Source organism: Microplitis mediator, chromosome 1 (genome assembly GCF_029852145.1).
Source record: "Microplitis mediator isolate UGA2020A chromosome 1, iyMicMedi2.1, whole genome shotgun sequence".
NCBI classification, from domain to species: domain Eukaryota; kingdom Metazoa; phylum Arthropoda; class Insecta; order Hymenoptera; family Braconidae; genus Microplitis; species Microplitis mediator.
Genome location: NC_079969.1, coordinates 4,735,992 through 4,758,191, shown reverse-complemented (window position 1 = coordinate 4,758,191; position 22,200 = coordinate 4,735,992). Strand labels below are relative to the sequence as shown.

The 22,200-nt window shown below is 30.3% G+C and overlaps 1 protein-coding gene across 2 annotated transcripts in view; it reads left to right on the top strand.

Moving 5' to 3' along the window:
• LOC130668516 (neurotrimin-like) overlaps nt 1-22,200 on the top strand; it is a 137,839-nt gene that overhangs the window by 740 nt on the left and 114,899 nt on the right. The window contains exon 1 of one of the 2 annotated variants that reach the window (XM_057470870.1): nt 17,061-17,254. The exons of the other annotated variant lie outside the window; for it this stretch is intronic. Coding sequence (XP_057326853.1) covers nt 17,182-17,254 — 73 coding nt within the window. The 5' untranslated portion in view covers nt 17,061-17,181. Of the gene's footprint in view, nt 1-17,060; nt 17,255-22,200 lie in introns of those variants that run through there. 2 annotated transcript variants of the gene reach the window in all.

Genomic DNA, 22,200 nt, shown 5'->3' with positions numbered 1-22,200 from the left:
TCAAAGATCTTTGCGGAAAAAACACTATTTTTTCACACTTCTATGAGTAAACGTTGTTCCAAAAGATTCACTGATACTCCCGAGGTCTATAGACACTCAACGAACACCATTAATTTACTCAGGATTCATTCCCGATTTTTCACAGCGTCCCGTGTCTGTAGATTGATTACAAATCTTATTAATTTTCGTCCAAAATTGATATACATATAAAAAAATTTTATAAATTAAACTAAAATTGAAGCTGGTTTTCGGTATTCTGGTCCGAAAAATGGCAGTATTTTATGTTTCTCAATTCTCAGTCGTATTTTCGCCAATTAATTACCCAGACTTGAAAAATTCGGTATTCGAGGCCTGTGTTTGTACCTAGTTCAATCTGCCAACTGAAAAAATTGATAGCGTTTTGTCTCTTAATAAATTTCATTTTAACCATTTTGGGAGAAATCTCAGTCATATGCAGCTTATACTTGTAAAGTAGAAAAAGCGCAGGAAAATATGATGTTATTATGCAACATCGCAGGTAATATATAACAGGAAGTAGGAATATCGGAAAAAGTACATAGGACAGTTAAGAAATGAAAGCATCAATTTTCACTAGAGACCACGGGTTTTTCTAAAAGAATTGCCCAGATTTTCCGGAAATACTTAACGGCCATTTACTGCTGATTGTTAATAATCTTGTAGGTTTAAAATTCGTTTTAGTCTGATTCGATTTTTTCCGAAGGTACAAGGAAAAAAAGTTGCCATCTGCTACCAGAAATATATTATCAAAGTCTAAATCCTCAAAAGTGTGAAATGCTTTATGGCAGTAAGAAAGAAAGTAAGAAAACTTAAAGTATCGAACATTGATTTATATCCACCTGAGGTTTAAGTCAGAATTAATCGATGTTATCCTCGTTCATATTCACTAAAGAAAAAAATATTTAGACACTGACGCGTTTTTCTCTTTTCTATATATAATTTCAGTAGAATTACGAAGTCATTTTTTTTTTTTTTTTTCACAAGACTTATATACTATTTATCTACATATGTTTTATTTCGGGTTTTAAATCGAGATGAGCTACGGTACAAAAAAAATGTATTTTTTGTTATGAATGAACAGATGAATGAGCACGCATATACACGTCATCAAGATCAATAGTATCCCAATCAGTTACGGTTTATCGTCAGAAATAAAAATTTCACGAGGATAAAAGTCCTAAAAATGTGAAAAGTTAATAAATACTTGTTTATTTGATACTTTGTGATAAAAAATTCCGTGTGGTCTCGTTTGTAATATTGAGACGATAAATTTTTCATTTAATGAATTATTACCGATTTTAGTTATGGGTAGATATCTTTTATTCATTGTGATGGCCATTTCTTTAATTTATAGTATGAAATTTCTTGTAAGGATAGTATTGGTCAGGTTATTTCAAGGAGAGTCGGGCGAAATGGGGCATCTTTCAAAATTTGGTACGATTGGAAATATTTTATTCCCATTTTTAAAGTGAATGGTTATTTTCAAAAAACGAAGATCTTGAAAATTTAAACTGTCGATTTGAAATAGTTTTGGCGGGAATAACTAATAAAAATTGGAAATTGAATAATAATTTATATCGTAGCGGAGTGAATTCGGCTAAAAATTTAGCAAAACATAAATTTGAAAGATATTGTGATATTTTGAAAATAGAAAGTTATCTTACTTATACTGATAAAGTATAATCAAGTATATCAAAACGGCAAAAATCGTAGCATGAAAATATATTAAAGAATACTTTGGTAATCTATGATTTTTAAAAATTTCGGGAAGTTTTTGTTTTCACGCCGATTTAAGAAAATCGGCTTTGAGGTCTTAGGAAACTGTTCTGACTATTTTCAAAATGATGTGTGTGTGTGTGTGTGTCTTGAAGCATTCGTAAGAACTTGTCACCTGTCAACTTTCATGTATATTTTAGATCATTCGATCAAATAGATCGAAATTTTGAAAAAATATGAAAATTTTTCTTAGTTTTATTCTACTAGTCCTCTTCTATAAGTTTGCTATTTTTAAAAAAAGTTGTAGAACTTTGAACAATATGACCAAGAGCGAACACTCATATGCAGTCAAGTCTATTCGAGGTGAAAGATTACAAATGATCATAATAATTTTTGAATCTTGATTTTTGTTGCATAGAATAAATCGTCGCACAGGTAGCTTTATATCTTTATTCAAAGTGGAATTTCCTCCTTCTGACTCAAAGCCGAGAGAATCTTTTATACATAATATTTCAGGATTTAATGTAGTATATGATTTTCTATATAAATAAAACCAAAAGTTATAATTTTTTTTTATTCAACTAAAGATTCCATTTTTGCAAAAGCAGATACTCGTAAATGATTCAATTTCCGATTCGGGCTGGAATTTAAGTTAGTTAAGTTTTCTTTGTTTAAAAGGAGTTCGAAAACCGCGGAAAGTTTTAGGGCTGGCCCGCAGGGTCAACCGATAGACAGATTTTTTTTTTATTTTGACTACTGATTGTCATCTTGCATTATTTTTGAGGCTTTCAAAATGTAAAATAGTAGAAATTACAGGAGGGAAAAAATTTTTTGAGCCCTAGAAGATTCACGGGAACATATGTCTGGGTCAATCGGTATTTTTTCTTATTCTATTTTTGTTAATGACTTTCACGCGACTAGAAAAAATGTTTTAGTTCCCATTGAAAAAAAAAAAATTGCATTTTTTGCGAGCAAAATTTTAAGAGTACCCCATTTTGCCCCTCTACCCCGTTTTGCCCCTCCCTCTGCTATTAATAGATATTTTTTTTTAATGGTCGAAACTATTAGTATCCAATGGGAACATAAAAAAGTGACACTCATAAAATTAATTTTGAAGTATTTTTATTGTATTTTAAAATGAAAAAGTGTACACCGGGTCATGTTCTGTCAACGATCAAATTTTTTCTGTTTCTTTCTATGATAAAAACTGAACGAGAATAAAACGGTGAAAATATTATGGAACGACGCAATATTCGTAGCTCGTATTCAACGTGTCCTATGAGTTGGCAGTCGCGCTCCCTTCAGCGACAGCTTGACAGGACATACTACCGTGGCCTCTTTATTTTTCTTTCCTTCATAGATTTACTTTCTTTCTCGAGCCGTTAACGGCTTTTCGAAAATAAAAGTTTATAAGGTGGCATCTGTGCGGGTTGTGCTTGACTGTTGGTGGCACTATCGTTTTTGAAGAAGTGAGGGGAATGATGAGCATCGAAAAGAAAAGACAAGTAGTTTAAAAGTATGAGAATGAAAAAAGGGTGCAAGAATATGTCGTCTAAGATAAGTGGGCGACACGTGTGTGAAAACCTTTTCTTATTTTTGATTTGAGGCACGTAAACGAGGTATATTGAAATTGAAAGAAAACTTGGACTCTAAACTTATTTTTCTCTATGTCATATTTTATTTTGTCACCCCAACAAAAATAAAGTAGTAGATCATTATTTTAACTTTCAATAATCATTTTTTTTTGCAATTAATTTTAAAAAAATAAAGGATTTACTACTTAAATAGGATTAAAAGTATGAAAATTTCCACGGATAAACCATGTACGTTTTCACAAACCGGTAGCAATAGCAGTGGTGGTGGTTTCGATCGGATTACTACTAGCGGTCGACTTATTTCCGTCGTACTCGGATTATCTTTCATTCCCTACGGCATTTCTAATATCCGTATAATCTCATTCCCTGTATCCCTAACGCTGGAAACACTTGCCAAATATGTATTAGCCAAATGTGACAAATTTCATCCTTTTATCATCCGATGGATTAAGATGATCGAAGTCTATACTAAAAATAACATCTCTCGAAAAGAAATAACCATACATGAGGAAAATTTCTTGTATCGAGCTGAATAATGTTATATTTTAAGCATCAACTAGACAGTAAAGACCACAGTTTTAGTAGAAATATTTTTAATAATGAAATTGAAGTCACGCATTCAATGCAGTGAAAAGTTTTAATTAAAAATAACGAACTGTAATTTGTAAAAAGTATTCAATTATCCGGTAAATATTCATCAATTTTTCACCAAAGTGATTTTAATGACAATAAATATTTTTTTTTTGTTTTTCGAAAAATTTCAGACGATAGAGTTTTTTACAATAGTATAAATAGTTTTTGTTAGATTGAATCTATTGTTTGATTTTTTTGAGTAATAGTAAGATTCTGAGCCATGAATGAATCCCGCGGCGAACCGATGATTGGTTACTACTACTAGACTGGTGGTTATATCATGATTTCGGTCGGGTCGATTATGAAAAGCTATAGTGGTAATATCCGTATTGAACTTAATGAAGTTTCAATTTTTGATTCTACCCGAGGAAAAATGATTACGTCTAAATTTATGCATAATTGGATATGATCATATATAGAGATATATAATTATATCTAACGTTCGTGTATGATTTCAATAATTATATCGAGCTATACGTAGTAATATATAATTATATCGGACTAAGTATGACTATATGTGATCATATATAATCATATATATCTATGTGTAATAATATAATGATTTTGATTTTTAAATTTTTATTGAAAATAAAGTGAATTGTTAAGAAAAATTACGATAATTGATCATTACGATGTATATCATTGCGAAAACTTATATATGGTTATGCATAATCATATATAATTATATATAGCTAGATCCTCTCAATATTCGTATCTAGTTATATCGAACCTTTCAGATATAATTATATATAATCAGATCCAACCATTTTTTCTCGGGAAACGATTTCGAATTTGTTTTTAAACATCAAATTATTAAAATAGATAAATAGCAATATTGAAAGTAGAATTTATTACCTACCTTACGATTTAAGGGTTCTTTATTTAAAAAGAAATTATAAAACAACAAATAATTCTTTATAATCGTTTTTTTTATTTGTCACCATAAATTTAATTACGGTAATAATTTTCATTTATCTCAGTAATTTAATATACAGAAAGTTCTTACTAAAATTACAGCACTTTATTAATTATTAATTAACGATAGCGCCACTGAGAGTTTGCTACCAGTGTTTATAGCCTCTTAGTAGTAAAGAATAGATATGTACCGGCTAGCTGAATTATTCTAGAGCAAATCGTCCCCATGACTGTTCTACGCCACAGTGGGAAAACTTCGAAAATAGATGTATAAATATTTTAGCTATGAATAATTACACGATATTGGCATAATCTAAACTAGTAGATTTCGTTTATGAGAACAAATCAATTCAGTCACTTTACTTTAATTAATTTCCAATAATCTCTACATGTATATTTGATTATTTTATTATTTTAAAAATAGACTTTTACATCAATCAGGATAATTTAAAATGAGTGAAAACGAATTTGTTGAGAATTTTCTTAATATTAACACGAGCATACGAGCTTGACTTTTTCCCTACTCAACTAACACGTGTTTTTGATATATTTGGGAATTTTTATTTCCCTTGTGTTCTTAATATTTTATAAATATTTCGTGCTTATAAGTCTGCTGTATAAGCAGATAGTGAAGTATTAGAGCAGCTTAAAGTTATTAGTTTATTATATTTAATACATATGTAATTGAAAGTTATAAAAAATGACACAGGGGACTACGAATACGGTGATTCTAAACTCAGTGGACATTCGATCGTATTTTGAGGATACATGTAGGTTATCTTAATATACGGATATCTTGAAAGTTTTAAACTTTTATTACCATCAGTTTCTGGGTAAAAAAATATTAGTGATTCCTTCTTCCGGATCAACTCGGCTGATCTGTTTAAAAATTTAATGTAAGGCAGGGGATATATAAAACTTTTCCAAACACTAATAATCTTATGATTTCGATTGTTTTATAAACGAAACAAAAAGTATAGAAAACGGTTGACCTTTTGGGTCAGACCTAAACCTTTCAGCTGACAATACTTTCATACCTTTTCGAGCTCTTAAATTTTCCACATGGTCTGGGCAGATCAAATTCTCTGAATTTTTTCCAAAAATTCATTTGCCTCCCTCCCCTTATCCCCAATTTTTAGGATTTTTTATATTAAAAAATGTCATTTTCTAAATTTGTGGAGCATTTTTGCAAAAAAAAAAAAAAATAAATAAATAATTTCGTATCATTTTTCAAATTTAAAGAATTTCATGATAAAAATAACTAACATTTTTGTATGGGCTCGCATGCAATCCTAAATGGATTTTTTAGATAGGGTCCATTGTCACAGATCTATATACTACTCAGTTAATTTATCTGAGACAGTAGATTATTATTTAAAAATGGTTATGTTTACTTTACATAAATTTATTTTAATGCTTTTTTTTATATGGTTATGTTTTTAATATGGATGTTTATTTTCATGGATTTTTTTTTCTGGTTATGTTTATTATTTGTAAGTTTATTTTGCTCGGTTTATTATACAGATGTTTATTTTTAGTGTTTCTTTTTGTCATTTATTAATTTGTTAATGAGTTTTATATTTATAGATATATTTATTAGTTCATTTATTTTCTAAACGTTCTATATTTTAGTTTGTATTTTGAATTATTGGTATTTCATTATTCATTTATTTAACTATATTCAAAATTTATTTGGTATATTTATAGTAATGCGTTTATTTATTTTCATATATTTTTATATATATAGTATTTTATTTTAGGAAATTAATTTTTATACCGTTTTTTATATGAACTGATTTTTTTTTTCGATTATTTATTTATGACTTGTGTGTAAGTAGATGTTTAAAATGCAGAAGTTTATTTTACAGTGTTTTCAAAAATAGACTGGGATTAATGACGGCGATAGTACATATAATAGTAGAATTAATCTATAGAACAATTATAACAATGAAAAATTTTATAATTCCGGCGGTATCATATAATACTCAATTATGATCCTAATAAATTTATTTGCTAATCCCACCGACCATAAATAAATTTATAATTAATGAATAGCCTTATAAATTTCAATATAAATATCTTTATCTAACATCAAAAATCCTTTAGTTTTACAAAGAAGAAATTCTTATACTACGAATACTCTACAATGTTAAATTTATGAAAAAATATAATTCCCTTCAACTCTTCGCTCCTTAATTCTACCAATTTATCGTAATGGCGCCCACTTACATTTACAGACTTTACGCCTCATACTCCTTGTTCTCAGACACCTTATAATCTCCACCCAGAATCTGCCTTCCATTCCACCAATCCTACTTACCCCAAACCCAATGATTCCTCAGTTTCACAACCAAGCGAAGTTAATTAATTGAAATAAATGTCTTTGACTATCAAGTCTCTCCTTTTAGCCAGCTCTCACGTACAGCATAGAACTACGCAGTAGATAGATAGTAGAGCGTCATAGAACGGCAGTTGATGTTGAAACTATTTGGATAGAACGATTTGTACATGCTGTGCGGTTCGGTGGTCAAGAGAAAGACGAAATGATCTACATGGACTCGAGGCAACGCAACAGCAAACTCAAACAACCGAAAACTCCTTACTCTAATTTGTGTCGGTATAGTAACTGGATATTCGGAGACACTGGAAACAAGAGTGATTAGAATAATGGCGTATTATTAATATGCGATATTCATTGGGTGGATAATTCATTGCAACTGGGATCGGGTTGAATTCAAAGATTCCTCTTAGTAGTAGAATTACTAATCAAATTCTAATATAACAATTCAGTTTATTGTTGGTTTTCGTTAACAACTGAATTGATTTTTTCTATTGGTGGGAAAGCATTTATGATTGGGTAAGTTTAGTAATAATCGGTATGATATATTGATTCACGCTGCTGTAGAACTGTTGATCACGATCGGTTTATTAAGTCTACATGACAGAAACTAAAATATGAACTAAAGCTGGGCAAATAGCAAATAACTTATCTGACACTGATTGACTTTCTCACTTACCGACCGTAGATCTTGAATCGAAAATGAAATGTTGAATTCAAGAATTTCTATAGCAGGTCTAGAGAACATCTGGACGGTCACCGTCGAAGAAAATCTATAGAAATCCATAGAAAGTATGTAGAAAACCAGAACTTGTTATCGTCTAAGAATGTCCTCTAATGATTCCTATATAAATATACACAGGCACAGACAAACGCATAACATGGGGGTAGGAGACAACGTAGCTCGAAGTGAGGGTCAAGATTTTGGGGAAGTTCCGAGACAATGGAATCCGAGTTAATGGACTTCGACTGCACATAAAAGTATTGAAAATTCAAATAATCTACCTGACTTTCTCGCACAATATAAAAAATACCAAAAAACTGATTCATTTCAAACAATAAAATTATAAAAATATCTAACTGAAGACGATGTGATTCAAAAATTTCTATTCACACTAACATTTAAATAATAAAAGTATGCGCCAAAAGAATACCAAAATTAACTCTAGAAAATTCTCAGGTCAATGAGGAGACGATTACAGTAAATGTAGATCCACAATGTCTATGGGTAAGCGTGATGAGAGTAATATATTTAGTCGTAAACCCCAAGCATTCACAATCAGTGCTGAGAAAATATGCAACGTTTGCAAGAAAGATTCCTACAATTTATGTTTGTGTTCAAAGTTTTATGAGATGAATGTTGAAAAACGGATTGAAACAGCTAGAGAGCAAAGGCTATGTCTCAGTTCACTTCGATCAGGCTATACAGGGACAAGGAGTACACAAGAAATAACAGTAAATTTTGTGACAAGAAACGTAGCATTAAATTATATCGGGAAACATCTAGCGAAAACAATACAGCCAGACTAGATTTTAGTACACTTTCTCAAGTGACAGTAAAATTCTTCTTCTCAGACTCCAAAACGATCGAATGATTACTGCTATTACCCATATATTTATCTACAAAAACGAACTTATAGCACGACGACACTTGTTAGAAACTAAGGATTGACAGGCAAACTTCGTCGTTGACGTAAAAACACATAATTTCAGTAAAAAAACCCATTACGTAGTTAAAGCTGGAGCTAAATTACAAATCAATAATTATACGCATAAGTTTATCTTTTACACCATGCCTTCAATATTAAATAAAATTCCTCATCATCAGTTTGATAAAAATCACATAATAAATAAAAATCTCGAGTAAAAAAATATATGTATAATTATATTCAATTTATATATAATTATATATAATCCCTATATAATTGGATATAATAATATGTAATTATATATAATTATAAATAGAACTGACCAAATGTAATTATATAAAATTATATATAGTGGTTTTTTATATATAATCATGTATAAATTATATATAATTGTATGTAATTATATTGAATTGTATATAATTATTAGGTTTACTGCGTCACACAAGAACGTTGCGATAATCAGATGTCAGGTGATTGACAGATGTCCAATTTGCGTTGGTCTTTGGCTTCTCCCGCGCAATTTTCAGTTCTTCGCAGAGCGAGGCTACAACCTTTACTTAAAACTAATAGACAATTAGTTACTTCTACGTTACGAAATATTGAGTACTTTTTCCTTTTACAATTTTTGACATCCTCTCAAATAATTAGTTAAGAACTGACGTCAATAATTAATTTGATGAAAGTGATGTTATAACGCCATCTATAGTCACGATGTAATCCTACGTATGCATACAGAATTAGAATGAACAGATAGCAGTTCATCCATAAAGTTGTGATGTTTCTTCATATGTTACAAAAATTAGTGTACAATAGATCGAGAATCGCTTGTAGCTTTCGATGGTTTTCTATTTTGCTCATGATTTATATTCTACAGAACAGCAATTGAAAGAGAAATTTATAGTAATGCTGATAACAATTAGTCTGCGGGTCCAGTTTATTCGATAAGCTGCGTGATCTACGCCAAGGCCTGAGTTTCTCGACAGTAGTCGTGATTCGCGCTTATGAAGCTCGTCAACTGAGGCCGTCTACGCGAAGACTTTACTAGCGAACGTTGTTATACGTTGTGTAAAGCCTGAGGGTGTAGCCTTCATCACGTCTGGGTCACCAATATGGTGACTAAGGTGAGCGTTGTGTCTGATGTTTAGTTAGATACGAAGAAAGTCGTTGTGAGTGAGTACAAGAGAAGAGTGAGTGATAAGAAATTGTAGAGGAAAATACTTTTCATCACATATGACCTCCGACTCATCAGCCGGGTTCTCATTTGTCTTACTCAGAATGCTCGGGAAAATAGAGATGGAAATTTTATATTATATTCAAACGTGCTTAGTAACAAGTAACTATGGACGAGAGAAGTCCTTTTTTTTCATGAAAAAATTAGGGTAACGAAAGTTAGAAATATATAAATATTTTTAGTTTTACCCAAGAAAATTGAAAACTTTTGAAAAATAGAGAAGTTGACTTCAGTCCAATTTGCCGAAAGCTCCTTTTCATTAGATGTTGACATTTTTGTCAGATATCCTGACAATTTAAGAGTGTCAGAATCGATTTATGTGCGAGTGAGGGGTGGGAGGGATATGAGTGTTTATGAATATTTCATAGCTTTTGAATAGATCGGCTGATTGACATCGGACTAGCAACATTCGAAATTACTTTTCAAACATCAGAATTCGTGAAAATTTGATCTCAATCTTTCTAGTCGATTTTGAGTTACTCAAAAAACATAACTGTTGAAAAAATACTTCTCAAAAAATTTCAAACAAGAGTTCAAAACCTAATGAGCTCAAAAGTCCTAAAAAACAAATAAAATGCCGCAATGAGCATCCGAAGCGATCAATTCGATGGAAGGGTATCAGGGACAAAATAAAAACGATTTCCTTTATTTTTTTTTAAGATTCATAATATTACTGTCGACATGTTCTGAAAGCCCAGCAAATCCTTGTCTCTGCAGCTTTTTCGATCGCTTCAAGAATTATTTCAATCGATTTCATTCAAAATTGAGAATCGAATATCCGATCGATCTTATTAGTATTCTATATCGGCACACTAAAGATGACGTTAAAAAGTAAGAGTTGAAGTTTTTTTTTAGGACGATTTCAATTTTTATTACTGTAATTAAATTTTCAATCTAACCATAAAAATATATATTTAATCATTGGCTAAATTAATACAAAGTTATATAGAAATCACAATTGCTGTTATCAACAAATCTATTGTTAATTATAGCGAGAGCATCTCATTCCCAAAGGTGTTACTTGTGATTTTTAATGCAAGACGTATAATAATTTCAAAAATGTTTTTTTTCTCAGTCATTTATTTATTACGTTGACACTTGAGGTCTTAGAACGATCCAGTCACCCATTGGATTTTCATCCTTCTCAAGCCGTTACGGTACTACGACTTCCCCTTCATCATCTTGCCCTCTGCCGGCGGCGTCACGAGTTGCGCCATATTTCAAATGTCATATTAGCAAAGACCATGCATCTTCCACAAGGAAAATGTCCATGATGGCATAGCAGCCACTCCACTTCTCCACATCACTGGATGTGTTCTCTTCTACTCTTACTAACATTACATAGGTATCGTGTCACCTTTCCACTCAGCTACCAATTAAAAATTAATGTCCGAACACGTTATACGACCACTTGTCTAGGGAATATGCCGTTCGCAGTCAATTAACCCACTTCTCTATACTGTCGACTGTGACTTAAGTGCCAAGTTAGACGTGAAAGACATTTACCAATACCCTCTATCAAGGTCTTACATCACCTTGGGAGTTATCGGCCAAGTAAATGAGTCTCATGGGGGTCGTTATTGCTTCCCGTAATAGTGTCGATGGTCGTTATTAACCAACCATATTCATTAGCCATTCATATTATTCTTGATCTCTTTATTATGATAGTAAAAAGTACATTAGTTGAATCCCGATCGCTTTTTCGTATCAACAGTATTCTTTTTTTTGACTCGATTCGACAAAAGAAGAAATATTTATCTCATTGGAATCAAATGTACAATTCACATAGAAAATTTTCGATTCCGCCATTACTATTTTTTTTTTTTATCAAATTTATTTACACCTGACTTATTGACACGATCTATATTATAAAAGTTATCATCGAACTTTTCTGTTTCCATTCACGTCCTCAATTATTCACACTATTGATTTTTTTTTAATACAGTTATTGTGATCATATAGTAATAGAGTGAAAGGCTGCATTCATGTATTTCATTAAATTTTACTTTTTCTAATAACGCACTAATATCTATATTTTTTTGTCATACACTGAGAGAAAAAAATATTAGAATCATTGGATTTTCTTACGACCAGAAACTATGCCATTGGAAATTTTCAATCTAATGCATTTTTGGTAAAAAAATTTCTTGATTTTATTCAAAATCCTCTTCTTAATCGGAGAAATCTAAATTCAGCGCGAAAGTGCTGATTTGCTTTTTTTCGAAACAGGGTAAATATTTTGATTTTTTTCTTCTATTACTTGAGAAAAATTTTTTTTAACAAGTTATTTTTTTTTCATAAAGTTTGAAACATTGTCGATTAAAAATTTTTTTTGGTGGCCTCTGTTGCCCTGATAAGAAATTTGATATTTATAATTTGTTGATCTGCATAAATAAAAATAGATCATTGATATTATTGTGAAATCTTCGAATATCTTATGAAATCACCGTAGGCTTAAAATCATCTTCCGAAATCATTAGAGGTCTTCTGAGATTTATTCCAAATCGAGTTGTCATCAAATTTCGACGCTAAGGTCCTAGGAAGGTATTCTGGTTATTCGGCATGCAAGCGCATGTCTGTGGGAGTGAGTGTAAAAGTCTGAATGAAAATATAATTTGAGGTTAAAACTGAAATTAATTATAAATAAAAGTACATTCACATCCTGAATATTTTAACAATTTCCAATTATATAATTTTATGAATAGGAATGAATATATATGAAATTAATCTTTAGCTGGAATCGCTGAGTAGGATCAATAGATAAAGCTCCGGCTTTTTGGATATGAGGGTATAAATATCGTCGTCTATTATCAGTATCTACATCATTTATACCAAATGCACGTTATATTAAATTTTCTTTCACTAAAAATAGTTAAGATATAACGCTATAAATTTTTTATGAAACGCATTCATGCAGGTTAGAATTGTAAATAATCAGTAACAACAAAATGGCGCTGAGAGCACTTGGAATTCTTTCCACACTTGAGAAGAATTATGTCAAAAAATTGAAAGCTAACTTTACTATTTTTCAGTCATTGAATACGCGAATTTTTACTGCTCGTCTTCTACTACGTGTAGTTTTTTTTATAAATAATATAAATGAATTCCCTCCGGAGAAAAGTGTACTCCAAAAGGATTAAATGAATAAAAAATCACCCGTTCCGCAGTCACTCCGTATTTAATCCTCGATTACCCCGCAAATTTTTTTTCAGTAGATATTTATTTCAGTTGAGATTTATCATCTACTGACGTATATACTTTCACGTATTTATATCCGCTGTAATGATGTAAAAATAACATAGTAGTTGAAAGATGTCGGTTTGTCGGTTGATCCGTTGGTCTGTCGTTTTGTCTATTCAATAAGCTCACACTGTAATCTCACAAACAACTTGATGAAAAAATCTAAAACTTTTACATGGCTCTACGTTCAGATTACCAGCTTTTAAAATCGCGACATCCCATTCAATTCGGACTTACAGATCCCCGTGAGAAAAGTTCGATTTTTCCCAGTCTCTACAGTTTCTTTATTTTTAAACCCGAGCTGATGTTCTTTAGAATTTAAAGTACTATGAACATATTACTTAATACGTTTAAACTTTTATTTGTAAGCTTTTAACTTAGAAAAATAAAATTATCCTTGAGTATCATAATAAATGCATACTAAATAAAAATTTACCCGAAAAAAATGGTTATATCTAACTATATATAATTGGATATGAACACATAGTTCTATTTACTTATATCCAAATTTCTGTATAATTATATATAATCATGTCTAATTATATCTAATCATATCTAATTTACATAACCAGATATGACACTTGAAGTGAAAAATATTATGATATATAATTATATATTATCCGATACGATTATATATAGCGATATATAATTATATATAAAGTTTCTGTATGATTTCAGTAATTATATTGAGCTATAAGTAGTAATATATAATTATATCGGGTTAAGTATAACTGCTCGTATGAAAAAACTTGATATGTGAAAAAATATACTTTAAAATATATGAATATTATAATGTGATATATTGCACAATATATGAAATAATATTTATATTTTTGCTGAATTAATATATGATAATATATTGAAAAAAAATATATTGCTACAATATATTAATTATATATTTATCAATATAACTTTTTTTTGTATGTTTAGCATATATATCTTGGTATATTTTATTGTATATTGATATATTGTATTGAAAGTAGTATATTTATTAATATACAGTATGATGAATATTTTTATATAGGTTTTCCAGTATATTGCAAAATATATGGTACTATACATATTTTTCATACTATAATATGTTACATAATAAAAACAATACGTTTCGGTTTGTAATTTTCATTTCTATGCTATCGGACAGCTTCTCAAAAAATATATGTATATAAAGACTATAATTTGCAATATATCAAAAAAAATATAATTTTTAATATATTGCAAAAATATAACTTCAATATACAAACCATAGACTTAAATGTATAAGTTCTTCTATGTATAATTTATTATAGAGAGACAAAATATCACTCATTATACGAGTCAAAATATGTATAAATTTTATTATATTATACTTTATGAATTACATACATACCATCCATATATGACAAAAATATATTGAGTATTATATGAGACAATATATATAGAAAAATATAAAACATTATTTAAAAAGAAATATATTATTAAAAATACGTATATAATCCAATATATATAAAAAACATATATTCGTAAATATATGTATTTTTGCCGCCATATATTTATCACATATATCCACCAGATATATTTTTAACAATATATAGCTTTTCCATGCGGGCGTATCTAATCATATATAATTATACATATCTAGCATGACAATATAATTATTCTCACATTCAAATTTTCATTGACAAAAGAAGTAAATTGTTAGGAAAAATTACAATTATTGATCACTACGACATATAACTGTGGTAATATAAATAAATTATTAATTTTATTATTTCAATTTATCCAAGAAAAAATGAATAGACCTGATCATATATAACTATGTAAAATTATATATAGATATGCATAGTCATATTTAGTTATATATAGCTAGATCCTGTCAATATTTGGATGTAGTTGTATCTGACCGTTCAGATATAATTATATATAATCAGATTCAACCATTTTTTCTAGGATATTAGTTTTAAAAGTTAGTTTACTATTTAAATATTTTAACATTGTCACTAAAAAAATAATGATTTAATATAAATTTTAATAACACTATAAATGTTTGAAAAAGCGATATTCATAACAAGTGCCTGTCTATGTAGAGAATTATGGTAAAATATATAACTTTATAAGAAAGTAGATAGTAGATAACAGTGAGACAAAAGCAAACAAGAGGCAAAGCACTACAGAATTTCAAGATAGGCGAAATGAGTAGGGATTTTACTTGGTGAAATTCGAGACTGCGGGCCTGACATTCGTAAGATAATTTCTATCCTCGAAATTTCAACTTCTTCAAAGGAAGCAATTTGATGTTCTATATATACATATATACATATATATACACGTTGTCTTTGGTACTTTCCTCGAAAAAAATTGTGTTTGCACTAAAATCAAGTTCTTCTTTAGCACTTTATTCTTGTTGGGTTTTTTCTTACAAAATTTAAACTAAAGCTTTTTGTCTCATTACATTTTTATATTTATCATTTTAAAGAACTTTTGCTTACGCTAAAAATATTTTATTATAAACATATTTTATAAATTATACTGTAAAAAAAAATCGGTGTAAGTCCACCCTATCCCGGTGTTTAATTTAACCCCGAAAACGGGGTCAAAATTTTTCTCTCTCTAAAAATGAATTAGTGAAATTCACTGTGAATTAGTAAATATGCACTGGGATCCAGCTATAAGTATACCACTGGTTGAATTAGTGGTATACTTATAGCTGTAGACATTAGCAGTGTTACGCGGTGTTAAGAAAAAAGTAATTTTATTTTTTAAGTATCAAAAATCAAATTGTATTTCGAATATAAAATAAAATTTTTTGTATTTTGATCTAAAAATCCTTTTACTCACACCCTCATACTTCGATCTGAGTTAATTTACACCTTATGTACACCGTAAAAAATTTTTGAACTCAGTACAGTGTAAATCACTCGGTGTCAAAATTTTGGTGTAAAAGTATCGTATAAAGTTTAGCCGGTGTAAATTAAAAAGGGTGTAAAAAAGTAGATTACACCATGGTCAAAATCACACGGGTGGGTAATTTACACCGCGGATTTTTTACACCATTATGTCACACCACACGGCGGTGTAAAGTTCTCCAGGCCATTTTTACAACAAAATTTTTTACAATACACCGTTTTAACACCGATTGGATAACACCTCTACACCGGTATTACTTCATTTTAACACCCTACCAGTGGTGAAATTTCAATTTTAACACCTCCCTTTGACTGTATTTTTAATCAATAATATGATTCTACTATAGTACTTTTTATTTATTGAAGTTCTGTGGCTTCGTACGATAATCAGCGAATCTGTTTTATACCATCGAAGTTTTCGTCAGTTCATAATCGATTATACTGAATAAGTGATAAAATTTTTACGAAGATAAAATATTATTTAATTTACACGCAAAGTTAAATATTGTTAAATGAAATTAAAATGAAATTTAAAATGAGTTAATGACGTACTTGCCGACACTGTGAAACTTTCTGATTAATCTCTGAGCTAATACCTTAGAGATTTCCCAGATTGAGGTATAGTTATACGTATATATTAGGCATTTTGGGGTTGGGAAAGAGGCTATGGGGAGTGAGACAATGGGTGCGAAGAGTCGGCGCGATGTCTCTTGGATGTATAGGATAGGACCAAGTTTCTAAAGGAATGAGAAATAAAGAGGAGAAATAGGCACGTGGAAATTCAGGACGCATGCGTTACGTTGTTGCTCCTGCAAGAGTCTCCTCCTGTCAGTCAGTACCTAGAGCTCGATGCGAAACGAGTTTTTACAACAATCCGATGGTTAAATAAATTTCGGGCGGTCCAAAAAAAACGACAAAAAAAGTGAAGTATCCTTGGTGCTGTATCTAGTTAAAAGTTAATCAAATGAATAATAAAATGACTCTGGCCAAACTTTTCCCAGCTCTGTATTTTGTGATTCTCATCGTCCATGCAGAAGGTTCGTATTTAGCAGTAAATCTCTTGTTCGCTGTTTCTGTGGATGCTTTAAAATGATTTTGCATAAAATTTTACCCAGTTTTTATAATAAAAAGTATGATGTTGAATTCATAATACGAACACTTTTTTATTTATAATGTCGGTATACAATCAAGAGTAGACCGAATAAAAAAAAAAAGTAATTCGATTAAACGGAAGAGAAATTAGCATTGAGTAGAATGAGTGTTCAAGGGTAAAAAGATGAGAATTTAAGTGGAAACGTGATGGTGTCAACATGAACACACACGTGCTTTCGTAAGTGGATATGAAGGGTATTCAGGATTAACGTTGGATGTTCATAGCTTGTAAAAAAAAAGATAATTGTTTTACGATAATTCCGGTTATTTACTCCATTATCATATTAAATTTTTTTATATCATTAACCGTTTTAAAATACATTAGAAATATTACGTCCTGTGAAGTTTATAACTGAATTCGATTAAACATTCGGCTAATGAATAATTACATTACTCGAAATGATTTAAAGGAAAATTTTATTAAATGAAAGTATCAATATTAAAATTTTATTTTTTTTGAGGCGGGAATTATTATCAGTGAATACAGCCTGCAGCGTGGTACAGTTAGGTAAAATTGAACGGTCGTTAAAGTTCAATTGGCTTGCTAATTAATTTTCACGTGGATACTCGTTGTTTCCCCGTGGGGCGACTGAACTATATTTCTATCTACATTTTTTCTTTATCATTTTCATTTTCTGCTAAATTTCTTTTATGTTTTTTATTACTTGATTATGAAATAATATTCTTTATCTATTACCACAAGAAAATTATTTTTACTCCCCTAGAAAATTTTCGTTGGCCAAGAAAAAATTTTTCGGGGCTATAAAAAATTTTTTAATACTGAGCAGACGTCTAATAATTTTCGGATTTTTCCTAAAAATTGCACCTATAGTTTTTTAAATTTTCTGTGTGCATATTTTTTTTTTTTTTTTTTTTAAATTAAATTGTTGAAAAATATCCGAAAATTGTTAATCGTCTGCTAACTTTTTAATTCAGGGTCATAAATTTTTTGCGGTATAAAATTTTTTTAAGTTCTATGGAAATTTTATTCAATTCATAACGAAAAATTTTTATTGCGTCGAATAATTTTTTTCTGTGTACTATAGATGCCAGTGAAGTAGATAATTGTCATTTATTTTTAGAACAGGAAATTATTTTTCAGAACTTTTTTACATGGGTTTTTAAAGAGGTATTATTCCATAAGCCAAAAAAAAACGCAAATGGTCAAGACAGGGATTGAATTTTTTTGATGAATAATTCTATATGATATAGACATCTATTTTAAGCTGCTAAATTAACGGAATTAACATTTTTTTATTTCCAACTAAAAACGAAGTATAGACGAATTAATCCATAAGTATATCTTTTTGATCTTTTACGCAAAGAGAATTTATATTTTATTTTTTTTCCGCACTCTGCATTCACACTAAAGTTACTGCTTCCGCGACTAAATAAGTATTTAAATGATCATGTTTTGAAAGTGTCCTATTATAACATCATAAAATTTCAGTAATGAGCTCTTAGGAATATTTTTGTGTGAATTAAATTTAAACGAAATCGTTTTATTCATTAATCTTCATAACTTTTTATATAATTAGCTGCATTAAAAACCTGCTTTATTATTCAATTCATTAAAACTCATTATTGAATAGGAAAGGGAGGGGGGGCAAAACGGGGTACTTAAAGAAATTCTAAGTTTTTGAGGACTCAAATACGTCGAATCTTTTTTTCAATGATATTCAAAGTAAATAGAAAAAATTTTCAGTTACCGTTAAAAAAATTTTCATTTTCGCGGGCAAAATGGGTAGCCCCTAAAAAAGGCGAAAATAAAAATTTTTGAGGTATACCATTTTGCCCACCCTACCCCATTTCGCCTCTTCGTCGCCATATGATTTCGCCCGAAATAACGCAGTGAAATTTGACGGAATTTTATTTATAGATGACGGTAAACACCGAATCAGTAAATTTTGTAAAGTTTATTAATTTAGTAATTGACCAATGGTCTTGCCGAGGGTATCCCCACGTGCGCATACCACACGTAACAATAATGGGTAGTCTACCGACAGGTCAATAGCATCGAGAAACTCGTATTTACTAACCGCAAAGTATAAAACGTCAGTTGCACGTGGTGTTTTGCGCACCTCCGATGAAATTGCAAACACAACCACAACTATTTCTCGCCACTTGTGACATTCTCTACCTCACTCGGCCATTACTTACGCTTCGATTCTCTCTTCACTTCCAGTGAACCACTATATTTTCGATAGCTTAAATTCGAATACACTACCATAATTTAAATATAATAAAAATACACAGGTATATTTTTAAAAATATCACTTTTATTATAAAATATATATTTATGAATTTGGAGATATTATGAATATGACAGAGATACTGAAAATATATTTCAGTTGCTTTATATTACATTTATATAGAAGGACGAGTGTTGAAAGTTTTAGATTGCTTGACGCGTAACATAAATATAAAACCACTGGGCGTATTTATTATAAATGTAAACTTGACAGAAATTATGACTCTACTATTACGCTATCTTCTCTTATTTACTATAATATTCCTGTTAGCTTTGCTAGAATGTCTATAGAAGATGTTAACTGAGGAAAGTTGATTATATTCAGAAAATAAAAAATTGTACATCTCAATTGCGAAGCAATGAGATGTGTTCTTCTAACGTTTACTCGGTCCCAGCTGCTTCACTTGGGTAAGAAATATATTTATACTCGTTCAAATTTGCTCAACTAGAACTAAATTTGAATCATTTTATAGAAAATTTATTAATTAATAAAACGAATACAATTTTGGTATAATGATTGAAAAAAAAAAATCCAAACGTGCACAATTCACTTGCTCATTCAAAAAGCGATCAATAGATGGCGCTCCTATATGCAAGAAAGTATTTTAAAAAACTAGAGTAATAATCATAATGATGAAAAAAATGGCAGCTGAATTTTTTCATGAACTGCCAGTTTTAAGTTTTTATTAATTATAATTAAACCAAAAGGATTTGAATAGTAATTTTCCACACGGTCCTTTTATTTGAGAATTCAAGTGTAATAAAAAATAAAATAGATCAATCGATCGTGTATTTTTCAAGTTATTGTGTTTACCAACATCCGTACATACTGACGACATCACAGGTTTTTTTAAATTTATTTTTTTTTTCAATCATTATTTTTAAGAATAGTGACTTGAAATTGTGTTCGTTTTATGCTCTGATGAATTGTGTATAAAATGATACGAATATTGTTCTAGTTGAGCATATTTGAAATAGTATAAATATGCCCCCTCCCACCCTCAAGGTGCGAACATATTTTATGAACGTCCCCTCCATTGTAATTTCTAAAAACTTAATGCTGGCAATTTATGAAAAAATTTATTTATTTATTTATTTAAAGTGATTTTAGGATACAATAGTCCTTAATACACTAACAGAGAGATTCCATGGTTGCGTAGATATGTAAATGGAAAAAAAGTAAAAGTAGCAAAAAAACAAAAAATTTTATATAACTCCAGCTAAAAAAAGTGCATGTGCACCCACACGTCGAGGTTGATTAGCGCTGCGCACTCTTTCAGGAAATTGTAGAGCGCCTTTGAACTAGCCAACGAGAAGTCATCAAGTATCAGCAGTAAATTCATTCTCAGGCTCGAATCAGGAGTCACCTGCAGAAGTCTTGTCCGTGGATCAGTGAAATAAGAACATTCCAGCAGGAAGTGTTCAACCGATTCACTGACAAGATTGTAACAAACGGCTAGGCTGCTTGGGGTACAGCTTGATGATGGAATTGTTGACAGTAATATTGCAGGTTAACCGATTGGCGAGTCTTAGTTGGATTCTTGAGAGTAGTAAGTGCGAAGTAGATAGCCTGGTAGTTCATCAAACGAATACTTATAAAAGATAGTCTAGTATGAGCTCGATCGGTAATATCTAGGTCCTTGCTACGCAGAATACTCGATATTTTTTAAGAATCCTTGTTTTGTTGGTCTTCCAGAATGTAGGTGATAAATTATCAAGAATGCCGTCTTCATTTCTAAGCAAAAGGATGTCCTTCAGTAATACTTGCAATTTATGAAAAAAATTTAGCTGCCATTTTTTAATTATTATTAATTTAATTTTTTAAATGAGCAAGTAAATTGTGCACATTCGGATTTTCCAACTTTTCAATTATAACATTGATAAATTTAGATTTATTTTTATGTCAATAAACGAATTTCGATTTAAATTATATAGCTGAAGGTGTCAAAGAGAATTTAATGTCTAGTATAAAGCAATGTAAGAAGGTCTCACATTATCCTGACCAGGAGGATTCAGTCTTTGAAACATTTGCGAATAGTAGGGTAAGAATAAGATAGAGATTAGAAAACGAGCAAACAGACGAGGGTGGTATTTCTTTGGCGGCCGCGATTGTAACGTCGACATCCGAAATCCTTTTGGCCAGTCGTTTCCACCCGGATGTATCTCTAACTCCAACCCTGTCTTCAGGTCTTTTCTTTTCTACGGGCCGACGAATAAATCTATTACAGCAGAGAACGTTCTTTGTGGAGTTCTTGGTCGTCTAGATAGTTGGATGCTTGGGAGTTTGGGTCGAGGACCTGGAGAAAGACGCGAAAGCCAAAGAAGTAAAAGAGGTTTGGTATGTTGGCTATTGTTCAAATAGTCTATCTGACAATAAAAACCTATGCACGTTTTCTCTAACATTTCTCTATTTCCAACAGCAAATTCAAAGCCTAAAGCTTAAAAACATAAAAAGGATTTCTTTTTTTCTGTACATCTATAAATCCATTTATCTATCTTCATATTTTCTTAACTTTCTTGTAAGTCTATATAGTTAACTTTTTTCTTTTCATTTTTTCTTATTTGTTTTTATCTTTCGTC